This window comes from Poromitra crassiceps, assembly GCF_964638095.1.
Source record: "Poromitra crassiceps genome assembly, chromosome: 15".
In the NCBI taxonomy this organism is placed as follows: domain Eukaryota; kingdom Metazoa; phylum Chordata; class Actinopteri; order Beryciformes; family Melamphaidae; genus Poromitra; species Poromitra crassiceps.
In genome coordinates, this window is record NC_139634.1 from 32777497 (window position 1) to 32801930 (window position 24434).

Genomic DNA, 24434 nt, shown 5'->3' on the forward strand with positions numbered 1-24434 from the left:
GGAGGAGAGATATAAAATATTCTAATAAGATAAGCATGAAGCGCAGCCGAGGAGGGATGAGTGTCTGCATTTGGAGATGCACGGAGCAGACTAATTGAGATGAATACATGAATATATCAGCTTCATCTAGAAGCGGCGGGTTCAGCCGTAACCAATGGTTACCATTCACTTGTACAGCCGCCCTCTCCCTCTCTAAAAAGAAAGTCCTCGTGTGCGGCATGCCCCCCCCCCTCCCACCTCTCACTCCCCGCCCCCCCCCCCTCTCCTCTAAACAAACTCCTCTGTAATAAACCAAAGGCAATAACCAGCGACAATAACGCCGCGCCCGCTAACCCTCTGAATCAAATATCCAAAGGAGAAGTAGCAGCGGCGGCGGAGGAGGAGGAGGAGGCGAGCCCGGAGAGAGATCTGCAAAGCTAGCAGAAAGCCATATATTACCCTGCCATGCTAAATTGCTAATAAACACTGTGGCTGTGTTCACTCACAGGGGGGGCGGGGTTAAATCTCCTTATCCCAGAGCCGTGCTACCTCCAGCCGAGATCACCTGACCTGCGAGCTGCAGGCTGGGGAGGGTTTACTTTGAAAATGAAATCCGTTAAGGCTTACCGTCTCATTATCTGCTTAGAAACTTGACATCGGTTACATTATTGACACTTATTCCAAGTCGGTGGCGAGCCACAATAGGATTCAAAGGGAAAAAGCACAAGTGATTTGTTCCCAAAGGGACAAAATGGCTATTAGCAAAAGATCTAAGCAAATTAAGCTACGCTATAAGCTAAGGTAACCTAAGTTGACGTATTACTTCTTGACACTGGGGCCCTCTATATTTCAGAGATATATAATGATGAATCCTTTCCCCCTTGTAGCTTTTATAGCTTTTATATTGCTTTAATATTTCTATTGTTCCCCCAAGTTATACAGCGTTTTGGAATTGAACTCGTCAATTCATTCCAATTGGAATAGCACTGTTATACATTTTTACAACCAATATAAACCATTATTCCAGGTTGTGTATATGGTTTTTAATATCTATGATCGGGGGGGGGGGGGGGCACACCATACCCAATGGAGGTTCCTAGATGGAAACGTTTCTCAATAAGATGCATTAGTTGCAAGTATAAGAGACAGAATGTGTTACTTTGCATCTCTATGCTGTGCAAATAAAAAATCCTTTGTCTTTTCATAAATGTCCCTGAATAATGCAACTGCCTTTTTCTAAGTGGCGCTGATTTGATTATGGCAATTTTACGTGAACTCTAACCGGTGACATTTACCAATTTATTGTAATCAGATTACTGTTATCACGCCACTTCACAAACTTTAACTATTAGCCTGCCAGTGTGTACATTTATGGAAGTGTGTGCGTGTGTGTGTGTGTGTGTGTGTGTGTGTGTGTGTGTGTGTGTGTCCGCGCATTTGTGTGTGTGTGTGTGTGTGTGTGTGTGTGTTCGCGCATTTGTGTGTGTGTGTACACATGTGACCGTGAATACCTGCGTGGGAGCATGCGTGTGCACATAATGTTGGTGTGTTTACATCCGCAAATGTAGGGCAGAGCAGGATCTTGTGCTCTGCTGTAGCCAGGCCAGGGATTTCAACCTTGACCTTCAACACTCCCAAGGGCAAAGGAAGACAGGAAACGCTGGCATGTACAGCAAAGCACATCGTGTTCAAATGTGCAATGCCCAATGGAGGATTCCTGGGGGGCTTCGGATGGAGGGGTGCATAATGTGTGGGTTGTATTGAGCGAAAATAGCAGCGATAGAGAGGAGAGCCCACGCTAAACTCTAAACAGCTTGAATGTTACAAATATGTAACGTGCATTTCTAACCTCAATCCTGTCAAGTGTGAAGAAGATGTTTCTGCAGTGTTAAATGTAGTTTGTCTTTAGGTATAGTTTTTAAAACACTGGGTCAGCACCCAAAGGTGCATTGTATTGTGGGAAGATACGAAAAAGAGAGGAAAAAAGCTACTAGGTTATGTTGCCAAAGCATTTCCAACTACCTGCAATGTGTGCAAGTGCAAGGCTAGTGGAATGCTTAGTAGCCTAGAATTGAACAAAACCTTTCTGTAGAGTGTGAGTGAGCAATATCTGTTTGACTGAGGCAATGTTCAGTAGTCTGGTGGGGCAGGCGTGTTTGTCACTGTCCAGGATGCTACGTGTTGACTGAGGCAGTGTTCAGTAGTCTGGTGGGGCAGGCAGGCGTGTTTGTCACAGTGCAGGATGCTGCGTGGAGATGGAGAGTGACAGCTGTCAGGAGGGATCAGGCTGTCAGGAGGGATCAGGCTTACCCTGCAGGCTACACAGGAAATCAAGGCAGGAAGTGAAGTGCAAGACGACAGCCTGCCTCTGTTCAGCGCCTCGTGGCCTCGCCCTTATATAGAGCACAGACACACCGGCCCCACTAGCCACCATCAACATATCAAGCAGCAGTCACAGCGCATTATCTCAATACCCAGAGAGAATGGTGGGAGTGACTGTGACTTCTCGCACCCATAGGGGACATAGAAAGCTCGTGTGTGTTTATATATATATATATATACACACACACACAGACACACACACACTGTATATATATGTGAGTGTATGTGTGCTCATCTCTCTCTCCTCGTCCCGCTCTCTCACTCATTTTCTCCATTAGACATTATTTCTGTCTGTGTAAAAGCCTCCTGTCTCAAATCACTAAACACAGCGCGGTCGTTTTCCTCACAAACAGCTCATTCCATATCCTGTGTTTAGACAAAGCAGTGAAATACAACCAGTTTGTTCGGACATACACCGGGGCCCGGGTAGGTAGGGGGGTGGGGGGGTGGGGGGGGGTGTTGATGGACGGCAGGGGCTGGCGCTGGCGCTGGTCTGGGGTTTAGATCAGCGAGGGGGTTATCATTACTGACCCCCTGCTGTGTCTCCCTGACCTCCTCGCCCCTGAGTTTTGACCTCTGCGACCCCCCCTTCCACCCCCGCCACGGCTCCTGACAGGGCAGAGGCAGAGGGAGAGAGAGCCTGTGACAGGAGGACAGCTCTGGGACGGACGGGACAGTGTGGACCGGAGCCCCTGCGGTGACACCAGAGCACGGGGAAAAAACACACACACACAGCCACACAGCCACAGCCACACACACACACACACACACACACACACACACACACACACACACACACACACACACACACACACACACACACACACACACACACACACACCATTTGTTGCTTACTCTACCCCCACACACATTTTGTTGCTTATTCTACCCCACGGAGGGGGTGGGGTCAAGGAAAGGAGGACAGAGAAGAACAGGGGGGCGGAGTCAGAGACGAGAGAGAGAGAGACTCTTGGAAGATTCAGTGGAATGTCCACTCACTCCCCGTGCGTCTTCTTCTCGTCTCAAACGGTGTGTCTGCCGTGTTTCACCGTTAATCAGCGGACAGATAAGCCGGGGGTCTTTATAGCCGAGCAGATTTACGCCGCTCTGCTGGCCGGCTGGAGCGCATTCCCAGCAGAGACGGTGGGATAACATACTCATGTCTCCCGGGCGGGGATAAGCTGGCCTAAGGAGGGGGGGGGCTCGACACACACACACACACACACACACACACACACACACACACACACACACACACACACACACACACACAGTATATGACTGTACTGTACACACACAAGTACGGCTGCACGAATCACGATATTGGAAAAAACAGACACATTGCTTTAAGAAGGTGGCCTAGTGGGTAACCTGTGTGGGTTTTAGCTGCAGCCAGGGTGAGTTCTAGGATGCTAAGTGAGTAAAGTTAGCATAGTTAGCTTGAAAAGCGCTTGGTGGGACGTCACCGAGACCCTGTGCATTATGTTCGCTGCTGTACCGAAATAAAGTGCCAGTTCTCCACTGCAGAGTTGGTGTTCATGTCCTACTGTCCTCTAGTGGACTCTCAGTAAAAAAAAGCTTGCTAGCAGCTACAAGCCAGGCACAGCTAAAATAGATTAGCACAACATCAGAGGCTTCCCAACGACAGTTTGGTAACCCTAAGCCTCAACTCAGAGTCAACTGTGTTCTATCAGACAGACTTCTCTTGTACATTAGTCATGGAAAATGAAAAGCATGCAAGTTTTCCATCTGTATCAAGCAGCAAAAAAAGTCTAGTAGCATGACGTGTTTGAGTTCATCTGCTTTATGCTACTGGACATCGCACGTCCCGCCTGCTGCAATGTGACTATTGTGCAATGATGATGCTGTCTGAAACAATATATCGTGCAGCCATAAAAACACAAGAAAAGCAGGAAGTGTGGGTGACACAATTTATGCAGGTGCTCTCTCTCTCCCTCTCTCACACACACACACACAAACACACACACACACACACACACACACACAACGCACACACGTCGTCCATGTACAGCCATGATCTAAATGATAGATGAAGTGTGTCATGGTGTGTGTGCACAGGCTACGCTAGAATAAATAAAACAAGCTCTTCCCGTCGGAAAGGACAACAGTATTAACATAATCGCAAGACAAATACTACATCCGATTACTGCTGACGCGAGGTACGATACAGTATATGAGCCTAATAATGATCCACAATCAGGGCTGTGTGCGACAGCGCACCCCCCCCCCCCCTAGTGTCTGTTGTAAGGATTTACAACAGTCACACACTCTAGTTATGAGTTCACAGTCCAACAACACTATGCAGGAAGTGCTGAGTCTTCTGCAGTGTAGCCGCGGGGGGTTGTTGTACAGCACTGATACAGGGGAATCCATGTTGCATTAACTAAAGCAAGATATTCACTCTAAAGTCGGTGTTATCTTTCTGATCTCGGACCACACCGCGCGCTCCCACATGCACGGCACTAATAGAGTTAGCGAGAGAGTCTGTGATGTAACGGAAACAGTGGAGCCGCCCCACTAAGAACGAAAACAACTTTGCTGACACTGAAAATGCCCAAGGTATTTTCTAAAGCCGTGTGGGTGTAGCGAGAAAAAAAAAAGCTCAAAGAAATATTTTTTAAGTCCACATACGCCCGGCCGAGGGAGAGGCCCCCACATAATGTCGCTGGATAAGATCACAAACTTCGCGGTTCTCTGCATTCGGGCTTTGAGGGAGAGTTCACGAATATCGATTGAAGTGTCCCAAGATCAAAAGAATAACGTAATGTGAGGTTTAATTTAGCATGCCTTTTCCCATCAGGAAGTGTTCACCCTGACAAAATAAAATGTTTTTCTTTTTCTTTTTCTAGACTTAGGGGAAATCTAACTTCCCAAGTGCTTCAATCCAGAAACCATGTGCATCCATTTTGGGATAAAATAGTGCCTGAATTGATGAACAGTTTGTACTATTTTGAAAGTCTAAATTTTACAGTATTCCATTATGTGCTTTACTTTTTATGCCAGCAATTATTTTTTAAGAGAAAATCATTTCCCCTCCCCAAAATTGGTATTTTAATATGGAAAGAAAATCTTTGCGGCAGCAGCCTGCAGCATAGAGAAATGATCTTATGGTGGGAAGATCATCAGTTTGAATCACAGAGCAGCAGGGGAAAAAAAACTACTGTCCCAACAACTAGTGTCATTGTGCCTTTGACCAGTGCACCATCCCCAACTGCTGCTGTGAAGCTGCTGCAGGGGAGAGGAGAGCCAGGACAAAAGAAGCGCTTTTTGGTTTCTTCCTAATTTAACCGTTTTTGACGATAATAAAAATGGCACACTGCTTCTTTTGTGCCTGCCTGTCAGGACAAAATAGCACAGGAGAGGCACAAAGCAAGCCAGAGGCAAAACTGACTTTTTTTTTTGCATGCAAGGCTCACTACCTGTGAATTTTTACTTTCAATATACTGTAATAAAATACATTTTTGGGGATAACTTTGATCACTTTTGGGTATAAAGTAATGACTTCACAACGTGTGTCCTATCTTCTGTGTTAAGCCCCCCCCACACATGATCCATGGTAAAACAGCTGCACGCCCGCGGAGCGGTGCCTCCCAGCAGCGCTCAAATTTGCCACCTTGCGCTGTGCTCAAAGTTCAAATTGTGTCAACTTTGACCTATTTACCGCTGACCATTCTCTGCTCTACCTCGCGGTGAGAGAAGAGAAGATCCTGTTCGCTGCACTAGCGCCTCCTCTGGTCTGTCGGGGCGCCTGTTCGGGGCGGAAGAGAACTTGTGGGAATAGCGTGATCCTCCCACGTGCTACGTCCTGCCGGTGAAGCTCCCCGCTGTCGGGTGAAAAGAAGCGGCTGGCATGTGTCGGAGGAAGCATGGTGCTAGTCTGCGGCTCTCCGCAGATCGGCAGAGGGGGTGGAGCAGTGACCGGGGCAGCAGGCGGAAATTGGCCAAGTACAATTACGGAGAAAATGGGGGGGAAATTAAAATAATAATAATAATAATAATAATAATAATAATAATAATAATAATAATAATAATAATAATAATAATAATAATAAAAAAGAGAGAAGATCACTTATCATGTGGAGGCAGCTTTACTGTGGTGCTTGGAAACTCCCATGTGTCAATGTGTGGGCACTGTTCAGGTGAAAGAATGGTCAAAAAAACCAAAGTGCCTGTAGGATTGTAAGGCACTTTCTACAAGGAACTTACAGGTGATGTAGTAGTTGACGTTCCTCTTGAACTCTAGGCCCATGTAGTTGGGGCTGAACTCCTGGAATTTGATGGTGAACTTGAAGTCGTTATCCGGCTTGTTGCAGTTGACCAGAACATTGGGATCCAGGACTGTGCTGCAGCTCTCCGCCTGCTCCCTCTTCACCAGGTACAGCTTGTAGAACTCATACTCCCTGCCCGGGTCCGCCTTGGGACAGATGATGTCCAGTTTGTCCCCGATGTCTGGGTAGATCACCAGGCCCTTCCCAATCTGGAACCTGGGGGGCCGAGAAAAGAGGGAGATCAATAAATAACATGTAGAAAGGTGTTAAAAAACAGCCTGGAGATTTTAGAGATAATTTACACCTCAGTCATAATACTTTGAGCTAGTGGAGTTATAGGTTTATAGGTTTAGGCTTGTCTGACATGGGCCTCCGAGCGAGGTGCAGCTTCCTTGGTCCCACAGAAACGCTACATGTAGCGGCTTGACATTGCTCAGTGTTCATAGACAGAGTGCTTCACACAGACCCTCTGAAGTCTCTTTTTTCAGGTCTGGATCTGAATCAAAGCATACCAAAAAGTTTGCTAGGAGGGAGGGAAACAAAATGGCCAGCGTAAAATGGCTGCTGCAAAATGGCCACAGATGGGCCTAAATCCAAAGAATGCAAACGATTCGGGTTGATATTTTTTTTTGAAGTTCCACATAAGACCTGTGCTTTAACGTATAATCGCTGCTGTTTCTACTTCAGAAGTCTGCGTTTAGGGGAGAAAAACAGTTGCTCAGGGGTCAGCAGAGAGGTCCAGATCTTCCCTCTGCCCTGATCATCTCCTGGGGGATTAAGAGAATCCATCTGGCCTGACTGTACCTCTCCACCTCTCTCTGTACCTCTCCACCTCTCCACCTCTCTCTGTACCTCTCCACCTCGCTCTGTACCTCTCCACCTCTCCACCTCTCTCTGTACCTCTCCACCTCTCCACCTCGCTCTGTACCTCTCCACCTCGCTCTGTACCTCTCCACCTCTCTCTGTACCTCTCCACCTCTCTCTGTACCTCTCCACCTCTCTCTGTACATCTCCACCTCTCCACCTCTCTCTGTACCTCTCCACCTCTCCACCTCTCTCTGTACCTCTCCACCTCTCCACCTCGCTCTGTAGTTCTCCACCTCTCCACCTCGCTCTGTACCTCTCCACCTCGCTCTGTACTTCTCCACCTCGCTCTGTACCTCTCCACCTCGCTCTGTACCTCTCCACCTCTCCACCTCGCTCTGTACTTCTCCACCTCTCTCTGTACCTCTCCACCTCTCCACCTCGCTCTGTACCTCTCCACCTCGCTCTGTACCTCTCCACCTCTCCACCTCGCTCTGTACCTCTCCACCTCTCCACCTCGCTCTGTACCTCTCCACCTCTCTCTGTACTTCTCCACCTCTCTCTGTACCTCTCCACCTCGCTCTGTACCTCTCCACCTCTCCACCTCGCTCTGTACTTCTCCACCTCTCTCTGTACTTCTCCACCTCTCTCTGTACCTCTCCACCTCTCCACCTCGCTCTGTACCTCTCCACCTCTCTCTGTACCTCTCCACCTCCCCACCTCGCTCTGTACCTCTCCACCTCGCTCTGTACCTCTCCACCTCTCCCTGTACCTCTCCACCTCGCTCTGTACCTCTCCACCTCGCTCTGTACCTCTCCACCTCTCTCTGTACCTCTCCACCTCTCCACCTCGCTCTGTACCTCTCCACCTCGCTCTGTACTTCTCCACCTCTCTCTGTACCTCTCCACCTCTCCACCTCGCTCTGTACCTCTCCACCTCGCTCTGTACCTCTCCACCTCTCCACCTCGCTCTGTACCTCTCCACCTCTCCACCTCGCTCTGTACCTCTCCACCTCTCTCTGTACTTCTCCACCTCTCTCTGTACCTCTCCACCTCGCTCTGTACCTCTCCACCTCTCCACCTCGCTCTGTACTTCTCCACCTCTCTCTGTACTTCTCCACCTCTCTCTGTACCTCTCCACCTCTCCACCTCGCTCTGTACCTCTCCACCTCTCTCTGTACCTCTCCACCTCCCCACCTCGCTCTGTACCTCTCCACCTCGCTCTGTACCTCTCCACCTCTCCCTGTACCTCTCCACCTCGCTCTGTACCTCTCCACCTCGCTCTGTACCTCTCCACCTCTCTCTGTACCTCTCCACCTCTCCACCTCGCTCTGTACCTCTCCACCTCTCTCTGTACCTCTCCACCTCTCCACCTCGCTCTGTACCTCTCCACCTCTCTCTGTACCTCTCCACCTCTCTCTGTACTTCTCCACCTCTCTCTGTACTTCTCCACCTCTCTCTGTACCTCTCCACCTCGCTCTGTACCTCTCCACCTCTCCACTTCGCTCTGTACCTCTCCACCTCTCCACCTCTCTCTGTACCTCTCCACCTCTCCACCTCGCTCTGTACCTCTCCACCTCGCTCTGTACCTCTCCACCTCTCTCTGTACCTCTCCACCTCGCTCTGTACTTCTCCACCTCTCTCTGTACTTCTCCACCTCTCTCTGTACCTCTCCACCTCCCCACCTCGCTCTGTACCTCTCCACCTCTCCACCTCGCTCTGTACTTCTCCACCTCTCTCTGTACTTCTCCACCTCTCTCTGTACCTCTCCACCTCGCTCTGTACCTCTCCACCTCTCCACTTCGCTCTGTATCTCTCCACCTCTCCACCTCTCTCTGTACCTCTCCACCTCTCCACCTCTCTCTGTACCTCCCCACCTCTCCACCTCTCTCTGTACCTCTCCACCTCTCCACCTCTCTCTGTACCTCTCCACCTCTCCACCTCTCTCTGTACCTCCCCACCTCTCCACCTCTCTCTGTACCTCCCCACCTCTCCACCTCTCTCTGTACCTCTCCACCTCTCCACCTCTCTCTGTACCTCCCCACCTCTCCACCTCGCTCTGTACCTCTCCACCTCGCTCTGTACGTCTCCACCTCGCTCGCTGCTGCCAACTCAATCAGATCAGCCCGTGTTGTCTTTTATTCGCTGAAGGAGGGGAGGCAGGAGGAGGTGTAAGTGTGTGTGGAGAGAGAGAGGGGGGGTGGAGATCATCGGGTACATGGCCGTGTGGTGTGTGTACTGTGTGTGTGTGTGTGTGTGTGTGTGTGTGGAGAGAGAGGGGGGGGGGAGATCATCGGGTACATGGCCGTGTGGTGTGTGTGCGTATGAGTGCGTGTACTGTGTGTGTGTGTGTGTGAGTGTGTGTTTGGGCATTAGTTCATAGTTCATGCATGTGTGTGTGTGTGTGAGTGTGTGCTAGTTGGTCAGCAGAATGAGCTGAGGTTGCGGTCTGATGGGACAGGGGGGGGGGGGGGGATGGGGGGGGCTGAATCATTGTTCTGGACTCATTTGGGGCTTAAAGTGTCAACATGGTTCAGCTCTGCTGTCCCAGTTAGCCAAGCATTAACCCAGACAGCCGGACTGACCACGGGTGTGTGTGTGTGTGTGTGTGTGTGTGTGTGTGTGTGTGTGTGTGTATTGTGGCCGCAGACAGCGAGCACAGCAGCAGGGCTATCTGCTAGATCTGCCCATGCCAGCGGATTTAAGCAGGATTTAGCAGCGCGCAATGCATTTGTTGTTCTTTCTGATCCCTCACGTTTTAACAAGACATCAGGGGGCTGGGCCCCCTCTCCCAATCCCTCCCTCCCTCTCTCTCTGTCTGTCTCTATCTCTCTCTCTCCTTCCTTCTCTCTCTCTCTCTCTGTCTGTCTCTATCTCTCTCTCTCCTTCCCTCTCTCTCTCTCCTTCCCTCTGTTGGGCCAGACATTTGGAGTGAACATTGATATGGTGTAAGGAACATGTATGTTGAATGCAAGACATTTGAGTGAAAACTAACTGTCTGTGTGGAGGCACAGTGAGAGACACAAACCCTCACATTCCAAGCACTCTGCCATTTGAGTTCACACACCTATGATAAAACGGCAGGGAAGCGAGCCATTCCTTTGTTATCGAAGATTGACAAAAGGACAGCCAACTCTCCTATCTGTAAGCGAGATAAGGTGAGCCATTTGGAGTGCCTCACCAACAACACAGACACGCCCTGCACCCCACTATATGCAGGAGAAAGTCACCCAGACTTCAGTTCTAAGTAGCTGCACGCTGCAACAGGATCATCTGTACCACAGGGAGAGAGGGACAAGGCCCCACTCCTCTGGACCCAAGAATAGCATAGCCACCACCAGGCTAGTGCTACCTGCCCAGAGCTAAGCTAGCGCTGAGATATTCTCCTCTCCTTCACCGAAGCCGGCATCGCCGCCTCCCAGCAGACCAAAGGCGCCTCAGCTTGGCCCGCAGAGACCGACCGTCTGTTCCTCCCTCACCCCTCCTCTTCGTCTGGACAGCGGACGCGCATCCAGACCACCGTCTCCTCCCGCTGGGAAAGAGACCCCTGCAAACCGAACTCAAACTCGTGCACAGAGTAAGGGACTGGCTCTAATTTTTCCCTTTATTAGTTCGGGCAGAAGTTAGGATTGATTAGCATAAGAAGAACTGTTGTTAATATTGATTTAGTATTGTGAATTGATTTAATACTGTGAACGGAATGGTATGACTTGGAGCTATTTGTGACTGTATAAATGTGCATGAAACTGTGAATCTCTGAATGCTATTTAAGACCACCTCCGATCCTGCGTGAGCAGATCTAGGCATTAAGACAAACGGCACAATTCGTCACTAGTTAAATGCCAGCGCACAGCTGTAGTGGTGAATTGTGTCTGTTTCCCCTGCACTACTTTCTCATCCACGTGCACGCTCACATGCACGTGCTCACACACACACACACACACACACACACACACACACACACACACACACACACACACACACACACACACACACTCACAGGGTCTTGTGGAGGCAGCCATGTTGTGATGCAACCAGTCTGCCCCCTCTAAGACCTGACCTGAGTCCCCACACACACACACACACACGCACACACACACACACACACGCACTTCCATACCTACAGGTCAATGATTTGGAATGTGACTTAGTTATAGAAGAAATTCGTTGATTGTAATGCCCATATTCCTTTTTTATTTTACATAGAATAAATAGTGTCAGCTTTAATTGAATCCAACTGTTTCAGAGTGATTTTGTGGTATTGTGGTGAACCTCTGTTTAAGGATTTAGGACTTCACACTTCAGAGAGACTAACTGTGATTAAAGTTGGGTCCTGCGATCAAGCAGGTGGTGCCCCTAGGTTAATCCTTATCAAGGATTACATATTTGATATTTTAATAATTTTATGAAATATTAATAATTTTCGGATTATTAATATTTTATTTTACCCAACCAAATTTAATCCAAATAACGAGCAACACATTTGGTGCCCCGCCCGAGGCATCTTTCAAGCAGAATTTACCACAAATATCACAATTTTGACTGAAACACTGAGACTCCCAAATTGCATTGTGTATTCACTGTAAGCGTATGCCAAGCCTGCGGAACGCTGTAACCTCCAAAACAGCTTCCAGCCAGAACGAGCGGAGCCAGATAGAACTACCACCGTTCAAACTGACACAGACTAAATCTAACACAGACTAAATCTAACACAGACTAAATCTAACACAGTTCAATCGTTTTGATTTAATAACCCCTTATTTCAAGCGTGTATAACTGCTAAACTCCTAAAATTAGGCAACTAGAGTTGAATTAAAACCTGCTTATATTTAAAATTCAACCACAGGACTTTCGCAAACACAGTTTGACTATAAGCCTATTTACGTTTGCCTCTCAAGTCAAGTTATTTGACATTCAAGCTACAGGTACGAGCTCCACCTAAAGCTTAAGAAAAGTGCACTGACCAGCAGGTAAGATGTCAGAGCACAACAGCCAGAGTGCTGCTGCAGAGCACTCGGCCTCGCCCGACCAGCTGCTACATGAAGCGCTCATGACAGCAGTTCCTCCGGAGAGAGGACAGATCGAATATCTGCGGAAGCTCACAGAATCAGAATGTGAGAAAATGTTGGAAGGAAAAGCAGCCGCCATGAAAAGTGCAGGTACGGTAAACTGCACCATGCTGTCAGAGCTGCTTTATCTCGTTCTCCACAGAGAAACCTTTCACAGAAAAACCAACACACAGCTGCATAACCGAGCAACTGAGTTGGACAGGCAAAATGCGTGCCTGGAGGTCTCATACGAAGACCAAGTGAGGACAATCCAGGACTTGGAAAAGAAACTGCGAGCAGCCCACGCAGATTCTGAGGAAGAGGGTGATGGAGAGGGAGGCAATGACGGTAAGCGTGAAACCGACAATCCTCCGTTCTCGTCCACCCCCCACCAGGTCCCAGGAGAAGAGAGGCAGGTAAGTCTGCCTCCACAAGCGTCCTCATCGCACGGCGTCCAGACGCCGGCTGCCCCGCGTAACGGGTTCGGTAGTGGAGCCGAACCCTCGCCATACGACATCGACACGCCCGTCGTACTCGGGTCCCAGCCCAGTGAGGCCAGGGGACCCAATATGCTTTATCTTGTCCTCCACAGAGAAACCTCTCACAGGAAAACCAACGCACAGCTGCACCAACGAGCAGCTGAGTTGGACCTAGAGAGCGAGGAGGAGAAAAGAAAAACAGGTAGGTATGGAGCCAACCAGCTTGCGTGTTCGTTCCCTCACCGACAGGTCCATAACCAGGGGCCACAGGTAAGCCCGCCTCCACAGGTATCCTCATCCCACGTTGCCCAGACGCCTGCTGCACCAGCGCTACCGCGCAACGGGTCCGGTGGTGAGGTCGAACCCTCACTATATACCATAGACACGCCCGCCGTGCCCGAGTCCCAGCCCAGGGGGGTCAGGGGACCCCACCTCCCATACGAGTCCACGCTCGTAAGGCCGTCGCATAGGCATGAACAAGGGGGGTCGCTAACCCGTGAGAGTGGCCACAAAAAGGCCGCCGGGGGACAACCACACTTCAAGGACAGTAGGACCGAAGTCTCCCCCCCACCAGAGGAGGGGGGGAATAGATACAGGCGCGACCATTCCCCGCACCCATGCCCGGACGACTGCCCCCCGCCCACAGGGCGGCGGGCAGACGACCGCTGGGGCAACGAACGCCGCACCGACCGCCCGGACGACTGCCTCCCGCCCACAGGGCGGCGGACAGACGACCGCTGGGGCGACGAACGCCACGCCAACTCCCACCCACGGGAGGAGCGACGTCGGCATGGCCAGGAGAGTAAGAGGAGCGAAGGCTACTACCAAGAGACGCCCCTCCTCTTCTCGGGTCACATGGGGCGTGGCCTATGGGCGGACGACCACAACGACTCATCGTCGTCCGACTCCGAGCCAGCGTTCACCGCGCGGGAAAGAGATGTCCGTGACCGGCGAATCGAGTCCTTCGCCAGGGACATAGAACGTTTTGACCCGGCGCACCGTGCCGCCAACATCGATCGGTACCTACGAGACGTCAATCGCTACCTCACCAACTTGGAGCGACCTACCACGCGTGAGAGACTCTGGCTGGTCTGGAAGACCACCACGAGCACCGTCCGCGATTTCATAGACGTACTTCCCAGTCGGACTCAAAAGAGCTACCGACTCGTCTGCCGGGCCCTCCGACAGGAGTACCGCCCATACTCTGACCCGATCATCGCGCGAAGGGCCGCCGAGGCCATCAAACAGAGAGTAGACGAAGATCCCAGAGAGTACTTCAGGCGCTTGTCAGCAGCCTACTTCCAGGGTAGAGGCCCCCCCATCGGGGGGGGGGAGGGAGATAGGGATTTCCTCCTCACGTACATGTCAAACCTGCACGAGAGCATACGCTCCGGTGTAGAAACTCATTGTAGGCTCCTCCAGTCCACACTGAGCTATACGCGACAGTATGCACAGTTGGCATGGGAAGCACGACCCAAGCCAACCAGGAAACACCTAGAGAGCCCCCAAGCCTACTCAGTGGAAGACTACTCTGATGAAGAGGAAGCCCAGCGTAGAGCAGTTTACAGCGTAGAGAAGCCAGTACCTGACCGTCTCACCCTAGAGGGCGACGAGGTGCCCCAGGTCCGGAAGCCAATCGCTCCTCGACGCCCTGCACCCTCACACTTAAAAGACAGACAGCCCAGCCATCGAGGTAGGGGTAGGAAGCAGGGAAAGGGGGGGAGACCCAACCAGGGACGGCCCTGGCAGAACCAGGAGTGGGAACGAAGTCAGCCAGGGAACTCCTACCACCCCAGTCAAGGACGGTCCTGGTACAACCAGGACTGGGTACAGAACCAGTCAGGGAACTCTTACTACCCCAGTCAGGGACGCCCCTGGCAGAACCAGGACCAGTCAGGTAAGAAATCACACAAACCCAACCAGCATAAGAACCAGTCAGGGAGCGACACCGACGGTAGGGACAGGCGAACAACCGCGGAAGACCAGTCGACCCGACTGCTGAACGCTTTAGCTGACACGGTAAAGATGTTCTTTGATAAAGACAAACCAGCTGGCTCCCCGCCGGAGCCAGACAAAACCCCGGTCGCATGACTTGGGGGGGAACCTCCGCCACCTGCCAAAGTTCGCTTTGTCAACAGGCGGAGGGGACCCCGAAGAACCAGATCCCTTCCTAAGTCTCCTTCTCAGGCTTCACCAAACCGTCCTACTCTAACTTTCATGGGCAACCTTGTCCGCAAGGGCAACGCCCATCGTATCTACACCCCAGTGGTGGTAGGGGGGTGCACTCGCACCCTCGCCTTAGTGGACACAGGAGCCTCCATCAGCTTGATGAGTGCCAACACCTTCGAGAAGGTCTGCATAGCCATGCACGCCACCAATAGGCCACTTCGGATCGAGCCTTGTGATGTTAGCATCACCAGCTACACACAAGACCAAACCCCCATTGCTGAGCGTGCTCTGCTGGACATCACCTTCCAGGGGATGACTATACGCCACCCCATTCACATCAGCCCTCTCGATACCGAACCGCTTCTCATTGGCCAGGATCTCCTGGACCGGCTAGTCCCAATCATCGACTGCTCCAGCAATCGCATTTGGGCTCAGGTTCAAACGCCAAAGCCATGGGCGTCACCTGGCCGCCAGCCTAGCACAGACAGACAAGTCGCTGTCATCAAGGAAGCTGGCACATCGCTGCCGGCACGCAACGTTTCCACCGCTAGCCCCGAGCTGTACCGCCGCCTGTGCAAACAGGAGCGACTGCTCCCCGCATTCTCCGCAAACGAAACCCGCGCGTCAGTTCCCGCTCGAACCGCGAAGGTTCCCGTACGCCTGGCCATCAGCCCGGGACAGAAACTGCCCGGCAGGCAGGCATTCTCCCAGCCGTTGCCCCGGCACAGAGAACAAAACATGACGATGCGGGGCACTCCTTTCTTTAAGTTGGACAATCGTTCAACCAACACTCTGGTGCAGAACCCGACGCATGCACCTGACCCAGCGCTGATGCGGCAGCCACTGGGAGTGTCAGTTAACAGCTTGTACACACCTCCAAAGGGGGGGGGCAAGCCCCACCACAGAGGTAGTGAACGAGACTTAGTAGGGTAGCCAGGATAGGTGCATGTCCACTCACTCCGCCAGTATGCACTAACCACTAACCTAGGCTACATAGAGCCCTACTGCCAGTAACTCAGACTCAACCTCCATGCCTTACAGACTCTAACCAGCATAGTACGAGAGGACAAGACCTATGTGCACGCGACCAGAGACTTGACACAAGACCTTACAGGGAGATATCCTCCTCAGTCACCAGTCTGAGTGGGGGTAACATACCCCCACTACCTAGTCTCGCTATCTCTGGTTGAACAAATCTTAAAATCCGCCACGACCACCGTGGCCTAGCCCTCTCAGGTATGCTTGGCTTACAGTCTTGGCAGTGCAATCCCAATTTTCATAGATCCACCGCATCTAGAAATAGGATTCCTTGTCAACCTACCAATCATTGAACCGCAGAACATGTAGGCTAAAACACTGTCACACAACCGCTATGACACAGTCACTAAACTGAGCCTATGAATCAGACGGTCTTCTACACGGTCCCCCGAGGGACCAAACTAGTCTAGTTCAGCCCCAAGGCAACTGGACCCCCATTCACCAAACATGTAACCAGGTCATTACACTACCTCACACTCCTTCTCTCCCTTCCCCTTATGCAAATCGTGTAAAAACGAAGAGCTAAGTGACCAAGACAGAGAGCCGGGCCCAGGCCCTGCCTAAGAAACTTGAAGTATGACAATCTGAATGTATTGCTTCGTGTGATGTAGACTAGTATGACAATCGGAATGTATTGTTTGTGTGATATAGTATAGGATGACAATCTGAATGTATTGTTTGTGTGATATAGAATGATAGAATAGCTTGAGAAAAGTCCTGCCCGGACACAGGTGATCTGCCCGGACTTGAGCCCACATAGGACCACATAGCGTAGGACCTAACGAACTTGCTCCTTTCAGCCTCACGGACTAGGCAACCAATGGGTTGCCACCCGCAGGCCGCATGGCCCTGGAGATGCTTTAAAGACTGTGCCAGAACACACCCTTTCAACCATCGGGGGGATGTTGGGCCAGACATTTGGAGTGAACATTGATATGGTGTAAGGAACATGTATGTTGAATGCAAGACATTTGAGTGAAAACTAACTGTCTGTGTGGAGGCACAGTGAGAGACACAAACCCTCACATTCCAAGCACTCTGCCATTTGAGTTCACACACCTATGATAAAACGGCAGGGAAGCGAGCCATTCCTTTGTTATCGAAGATTGACAAAAGGACAGCCAACTCTCCTATCTGTAAGCGAGATAAGGTGAGCCATTTGGAGTGCCTCACCAACAACACAGACACGCCCTGCACCCCACTATATGCAGGAGAAAGTCACCCAGACTTCAGTTCTAAGTAGCTGCACGCTGCAACAGGATCATCTGTACCACAGGGAGAGAGGGACAAGGCCCCACTCCTCTGGACCCAAGAATAGCATAGCCACCACCAGGCTAGTGCTACCTGCCCAGAGCTAAGCTAGCGCTGAGATATTCTCCTCTCCTTCACCGAAGCCGGCATCGCCGCCTCCCAGCAGACCAAAGGCGCCTCAGCTTGGCCCGCAGAGACCGACCGTCTGTTCCTCCCTCACCCCTCCTCTTCGTCTGGACAGCGGACGCGCATCCAGACCACCGTCTCCTCCCGCTGGGAAAGAGACCCCTGCAAACCGAACTCAAACTCGTGCACAGAGTAAGGGACTGGCTCTAATTTTTCCCTTTATTAGTTCGGGCAGAAGTTAGGATTGATTAGCATAAGAAGAACTGTTGTTAATATTGATTTAGTATTGTGAATTGATTTAATACTGTGAACGGAATGGTATGACTTGGAGCTATTTGTGACTGTATAAATGTGCATGAAACTGTGAATCTCTGAATGCTATTTAAGACCACCTCCGATCCTGCGTGAGCAGATCTAGGCATTAAGACAAACGGCACAATTCGTCACTAGTTAAATGCCAGCGCACAGCTGTAGTGGTGAATTGTGTCTGTTTCCCCTGCACTACTTTCTCATCCACGTGCACGCTCACATGCACGTGCTCACACACACACACACACACACACACACACACACACACACACACACACACACACACACACACACACACTCACAGGGTCTTGTGGAGGCAGCCATGTTGTGATGCAACCAGTCTGCCCCCTCTAAGACCTGACCTGAGTCCCCACACACACACACACACACGCACACACACACACACACACGCACTTCCATACCTACAGGTCAATGATTTGGAATGTGACTTAGTTATAGAAGAAATTCGTTGATTGTAATGCCCATATTCCTTTTTTATTTTACATAGAATAAATAGTGTCAGCTTTAATTGAATCCAACTGTTTCAGAGTGATTTTGTGGTATTGTGGTGAACCTCTGTTTAAGGATTTAGGACTTCACACTTCAGAGAGACTAACTGTGATTAAAGTTGGGTCCTGCGATCAAGCAGGTGGTGCCCCTAGGTTAATCCTTATCAAGGATTACATATTTGATATTTTAATAATTTTATGAAATATTAATAATTTTCGGATTATTAATATTTTATTTTACCCAACCAAATTTAATCCAAATAACGAGCACAACACCTCTCTCTCTGAGCATAATCTCACCATATCTCCTGCCCCTCTTTTCATCATCACACACATCATTTCACCACTAAATAAGTGACTCTTCAGAGTCAGACAGGCCCAGGGAAGGGAGGAACGCTGCGCCTTCTGAGAGACTCTGATAGAAGAGTGAGTCGAGCGTTTGGGGGGGGGGGGGAATGAGCCAATCCACCTCCTCTGATGTTAAACACGGGCGAACAGGCAGCCATTGTATGAAGCGACCATTTAAAAAAGTGCCATCCCTCAGGAAATACCCCCCATGAAAATGACCATGATTGGATTAAGGTCTTTCCGGCACTCATGACCATTCTATTTGGACAGAGGCATTACCAAAGAAATGAGTCCATTCACAAAAGAGATACATGTGAAATGAAAATGTGCTGAATCTGATGTGATGAAAGAATATGCAGATCTAGGAACAGGCCCCTCGTCAGGGCAGAGCACTGGGGCTTGGAGGTGGGTGAGACGTTATTTCCACGCTATTGTCTGACGCTCATAGGGGAGAGGGGGGGGGGGGGGGGGGGGGGAGGGAGGGAGGGAGGGAGGGGGGCGTTAATTCAAGGGCCGGTAAGAGAGAGAGCGTGGGCTATCTTTTGTCCAAACCTCTCTCAACCATTTGCTGGTTTTCAGCAGCAACCCTCTGCATGTGTGTGTTTGCGTGCACGCATGTGTGTGTGTGTGTGTGTGTGTGTGTGTTTGCGTGCACGCATGTGCGCGCGCATGTGTGTGTGTTTGCGTGCACGCATGTGTGTGTGTGTGTGTTTACGTGTACATGTGTGTGTGCAGACAGTGCATGAGTCCATATATGCACATATACATTGGGTACACGTGCATGTGTGTATGAAGACAAGCACACAATCAGCCTCTAATTGGATCTACAAGATGCATCAGTGAGGCATAAACAGGTTTCCATGGCAACATGAGGCTTTGTTGCTTGCTGACCACCCCTCTCCTCCTCCTCCTCCCGCCCCCTCTCCACCCCCATCTCAGCCCCCTTCATTTCTACTCCCCAATCTCATTCCCTCTCTGGCTTTATCCTTCACACTTCTTATTCACCTCCTCAACATCTCCCTCACAGTCCTGCATCCTCCCCCTTTCTCCACACACACACACACACACACACACACACACACACACACACACACACACAAAACACCTACAGAAAAACAAGTGTGAAACCAGAGAGAGAGCGGGAGAGAGAGAGAAAGAGAGAGGGGGGGAGAGAGAGAGAGAGAGAGAGAGAGAGAGAGAGAGAGAGAGAGAGAGAGAGAGAGAGAGACCAGGCAATGAGCCCTTGATTTGTTTCACTCAACAAGTAGGTGCTTTCTATTTCGGCTGATTTCCATTCTTTGTACGGAGAAGAAGGCTGGCAACTTTTCAATATGTCGCCCGTTTAAAAAAAAAGCCAGGCCTTCGGAACCTCGGATAAACCAACGAGCCTCGCTTACCCAGGTCTCATTTTTCATTGTTGGCAATCCACTCATTCCCATTATCAAAGCACGACGCAACAATTCAGATGAATAATTAAGATTTCCCCAAATCTTAATATCTTAATATCCCTAAAGGATTTAATCAGAAGCCCGCCCCTGTCATTGATTCAATTTCCCGAGCAGGCCTCTCCTCGTTCGGCGGTTAGATAGCTATCCTTAAGTGAATTCTCCGCTTCTGTTTCCCAGCCTTTGTTAACTGTCTGCTATAATGAGCCTCTGGCTGCTGCGGAGGTCTGGAAGCGCCATCGCAGATGGGAAAGAAGCAACATAAAAGAAATAGGGCAGCAATTAGTGTTTAGCCCAGTTTAAAAGCCCTCCACTTGGCAAGCTGCGGCCCAGCTCCAGTCCAGGATGTGAAACTAAACTGGTGGGCTGGGACTTTGTCTCTCTGTCGGCTTAATCAGCTACACACACAGCCACGCCACGGAGAGCAGAGGAGGAGAGCAGAGAGAGAGAGAGAGAGGGGAGATGATGAGTGCACTTTGGAGGAGGTGGAAAAGGGAGAAAAGGGGGGAAGTGAGAGAGATTGAATTGAATCTTTCATTGTTGTCGTCTGGAGACTCGTAAGAGACGATGAAAGGAGGCAGAGGAAGAGACACACACAAAACTGTTTCTTAGAAATGACCCCGAACGACCAGAGAGAAAGAGAGAGAGAGAGAGAGAGAGAGAGAGAGAGAGAGAGAGAGAGAGAGAGAGAGAGAGAGAGAGAGCGCCCCGGCGCTGCTGCTGATTCCCCCTCCGTGTCGAGCGAGGTGGATCTGCCCGGACCAAACCAAATAAAGAGAGTCATTTTCCAAACAGCCGAACGAGCTTCGTTTTGTTTCATCTGGACGGCTCCTCGCCGCGCTCCAGTCCTGTAAAGAGCTTAAGCAAACAAGAGCGATGCTGTAGCGCGGGGCGAGAGAGAACAGAAAACAACTGAGGAGCGGAAAGGAGAGAGGAGGAGAGCCCCCCCCCCCACACACACACACCCACCACCCCTCCTTTTACATTCCACTGGTGAATATGAGCACATGATCTCACATATGCCACCACCACCAGCCCCGCCCCCATACAAACACACACACACACACACACACACACACACACACACACGGATGTGGGAGCACACAAAAGCACTGTGGGGTGCATCCTGGACCTTCCCAGCCCAGCTTCCCCAGCCACCCCTATTCATACGCCCTGCCCTCACCGACTTCCATATAAAACACCCGCCTACACTGAGGGCTCCACTCACAGCCCCTCACAGAGCCCCCCGAACCAGCCCTCCTCCCCCCCTCCTGCTCTCTCCACCCCCGTCCAGTCACTCAGGCCTCTGCCCCGGGCCTGGCCTGCACTGGCAGGCAGCCTCAGCCACTCAGTGAATGGGCCCATGAGAGAGAGAGAGAGAGACATACAGAGAGAGAGAGAGACATACAGAGAGAGAGAGAGAGAGAGAGAGAGAGAGACATACAGAGAGAGAGAGAGAGACATACAGAGAGAGAGAGAGAGAGAGAGAGAGAGACATACAGAGAGAGAGAGAGAGAGAGAGAGAGACATACAGAGAGAGAGAGAGAGAGAGAGAGAGAGAGAGACATACAGAGAGAGAGAGAGAGAGAGAGAGAGAGACAGAGAGACAGAGAGAACTAAAGCTCATATCGAAAGAATGGCGTCAAATTGATTTGTTCCTCCTGGGCGGCAGCATGAACATGCCATACATTTCAATTAAAATCAATTATACCCAACCCACGCAGACAGAGCCACCCATCTCCACCAGGGGAGCGTCTGTGCCAACGCGAATGGCTACAGGTAACTCTTGTCCTTTTGTGTCTCGATCGTCTCCACACTACTCAACATCCAATCTGGCCCGTTTCTCCGCCTCTGTCCGTTATAACACACACACACACACACACACACACACACACACAGACGCAAACCGACTCACAAAACACGCAAAAACAAACACACACGTTGGGCACACGCACTCTCCACACTCACCACCACCACAACAGGTACTCTACTCCCCGTGCTATCAGCGTGGCAATTACCACAGCAGGAAGTGTGTTGCCTCACCAATTAGCATTTCTCTCTCACGTCATAAATCCACAGAATCAGTGTGGCAGCAAGCCTCACCCCATTAGAACGGCTGACACTTTCCATACGCCAGCTGGATTTGCAGTCTGGCTGAGAGATATGCCCTTTCTATCAATATTCCATAAGGCTTATATATATTCCAGATAGATTTTCCTGATTACTCGTGAATACTGAAAACATTACCGTCATTTATCCACATGGCAGCGCTACGCTCGAGTCCTTAAGGAGCAAAGAAGCCGCCTTATGCAGAGAGCGTTGTGTGCGTCGTGTATATTGCGCCGGAGATTTAAAGGCGATTCACTCGCCCTAAGGCAGCGGTCTATTTGTGTAATCACAGGGTGCAAACACATCCTGTTCTCATTCAACTCAATCAATATGAAATAATTCTCTGCTAGTCTGGAGGCGGCCTTGCTGCTTAGCCTAAAAACCGCTGGGCGCTCCGTCGAGATAGAGCTAACATTTCTGCCTGGCCTCACAATGGAAACATTGAGAGAGCAGCTTCTGAAGCGGCCACACACTCTTGATGTGTGGTTCAGATTTGCCGAGCGCTGTTGTTGACACAATGTGATCATTTCATACTTTGGAGAGAAAAGGCGTGTATGATCAAACTGTCAGTATCTTCATCATCTGGCTCCGGGGGGGAAGCTCGCCACATGTATAGCAGCGCTGACCCCGAGCCCGCGAGCACGGCCGACGGCCTGACTGATCTGGAATCAGCCCTCCGGTGGTCTGATGTGACACTGCGGGGACGCTGAAGCTGGTCGTGGGTCTGTTTAGCCGGTGGCTCGCCCCCGAGCGCCTGTATACATAGCTGGCTTCTCTCAGGCTGTCACAGGGGGCAGATGTTCTTAGGGAGGCCCGACTATAAACACACACACATAAACACACGCCCCGCAGTGTACACACACCGATTTCCTCACATGTCAGACACAGTAAACAACTCTGTGCTGTGCTGGTTGCGCGGTGTGGGCCGCACACACACACACACACACACACACACACACACACACACACACACACACACACACACACAGTACACACACACACACACACACACACACACACAGTACACGCGCACAGACACACACAGACACGCGCACACACACACACACACACACACACACACACACACACACACACACACACACACACACCCACACACACAGAGATTCTGAAAATAAGGAAAAACAAGGTCCATCTGGCCCTGGCTATGTTTAACAAAGCAGGAAGGATTTGACCCTTATTCTAGAAAAGCAGGTCAAACTAGTGGACGTCAGCAGCACTGGAGGCCAAAGGGGAGCTGCTATTGGATCAACTATTTGGCCCCGAAACTCATTGGAGATGCATTTGTACTCCGGCAGGCCAGACTTGGCAAGAGAGGATTTGCTGAAAGGAAGAAAGGCTGGTATTTTGTGCCCTCTGGGCTGCCGTCCCCATTAGAGAGAGGGGCATCAATGAAGATGTCACAGGCAGAAAGACAGACAGAATATCCTGCACTCCACCCCGCTGAGCGCTGCTTTTGTACGTGTGAACACAGACACCCTCTCTCTCTCTCTCTCTCTCTCTCACACACACACACACACACACACACACCAGACAGTCACAAGCCTCGGTTAGCTCAGTCAACAGGCTGGCATGCAGAGCAAATCAGATTCAGCGTGACTCATAGCAACAGTTGCACATGGGCAGCTAAAACACCCACACGCACGCACGCACGCACGCACGCACACACACACACGCGCACGCACACGCCAGTGTTGTAGTCAAGTCGCTGTATCGAGTCAAGTCTCGAGTCCCCAGTGTTTGAGTCCGAGTCCGAGTCACCAAAGAAGAGTCAGAGTCGAGTGTGAATCCCCCGTTACCTGAGTCTGAGTCCAGGGTTACTGAACATGAGCGTCAATCCGCTTGTCGTAGGGTTGTCAAAAGTAGTGATAGTATCTAAAAGTATCAATACTGAACATTTGAAACGGATACAATACTCATTTGCAACAGCTTCGATACCATCAGTGCTTTCTTTTAATGAAAAAAATCACAGATTTTTCCCTCCCTATCATTGGGTATCTGTTGCTTCAACAAACTAAACGTGTTCTGATGGCTAGAGCAGGGCTCATCTGCTGTCTAAATTCAACGTTGTATCAGGTCTAGATTATGGAGAAGTGTGCATCTGTCCGTCCATCTGTCTAACTTGATTTTTA

The 24434-nt window shown here is 50.6% G+C and overlaps 1 protein-coding gene across 1 annotated transcript in view; it reads right to left on the reverse strand.

Annotated features, from left to right (window-relative positions):
* LOC310790591 (ephrin-B1-like) overlaps positions 1–24434 on the reverse strand; it is a 76101-nt gene that overhangs the window by 27525 nt on the left and 24142 nt on the right. The window contains 1 exon segment of the mRNA XM_083652301.1: positions 6589–6866. Within this exon segment, the coding sequence (XP_083508427.1) occupies positions 6589–6866 (278 nt within the window).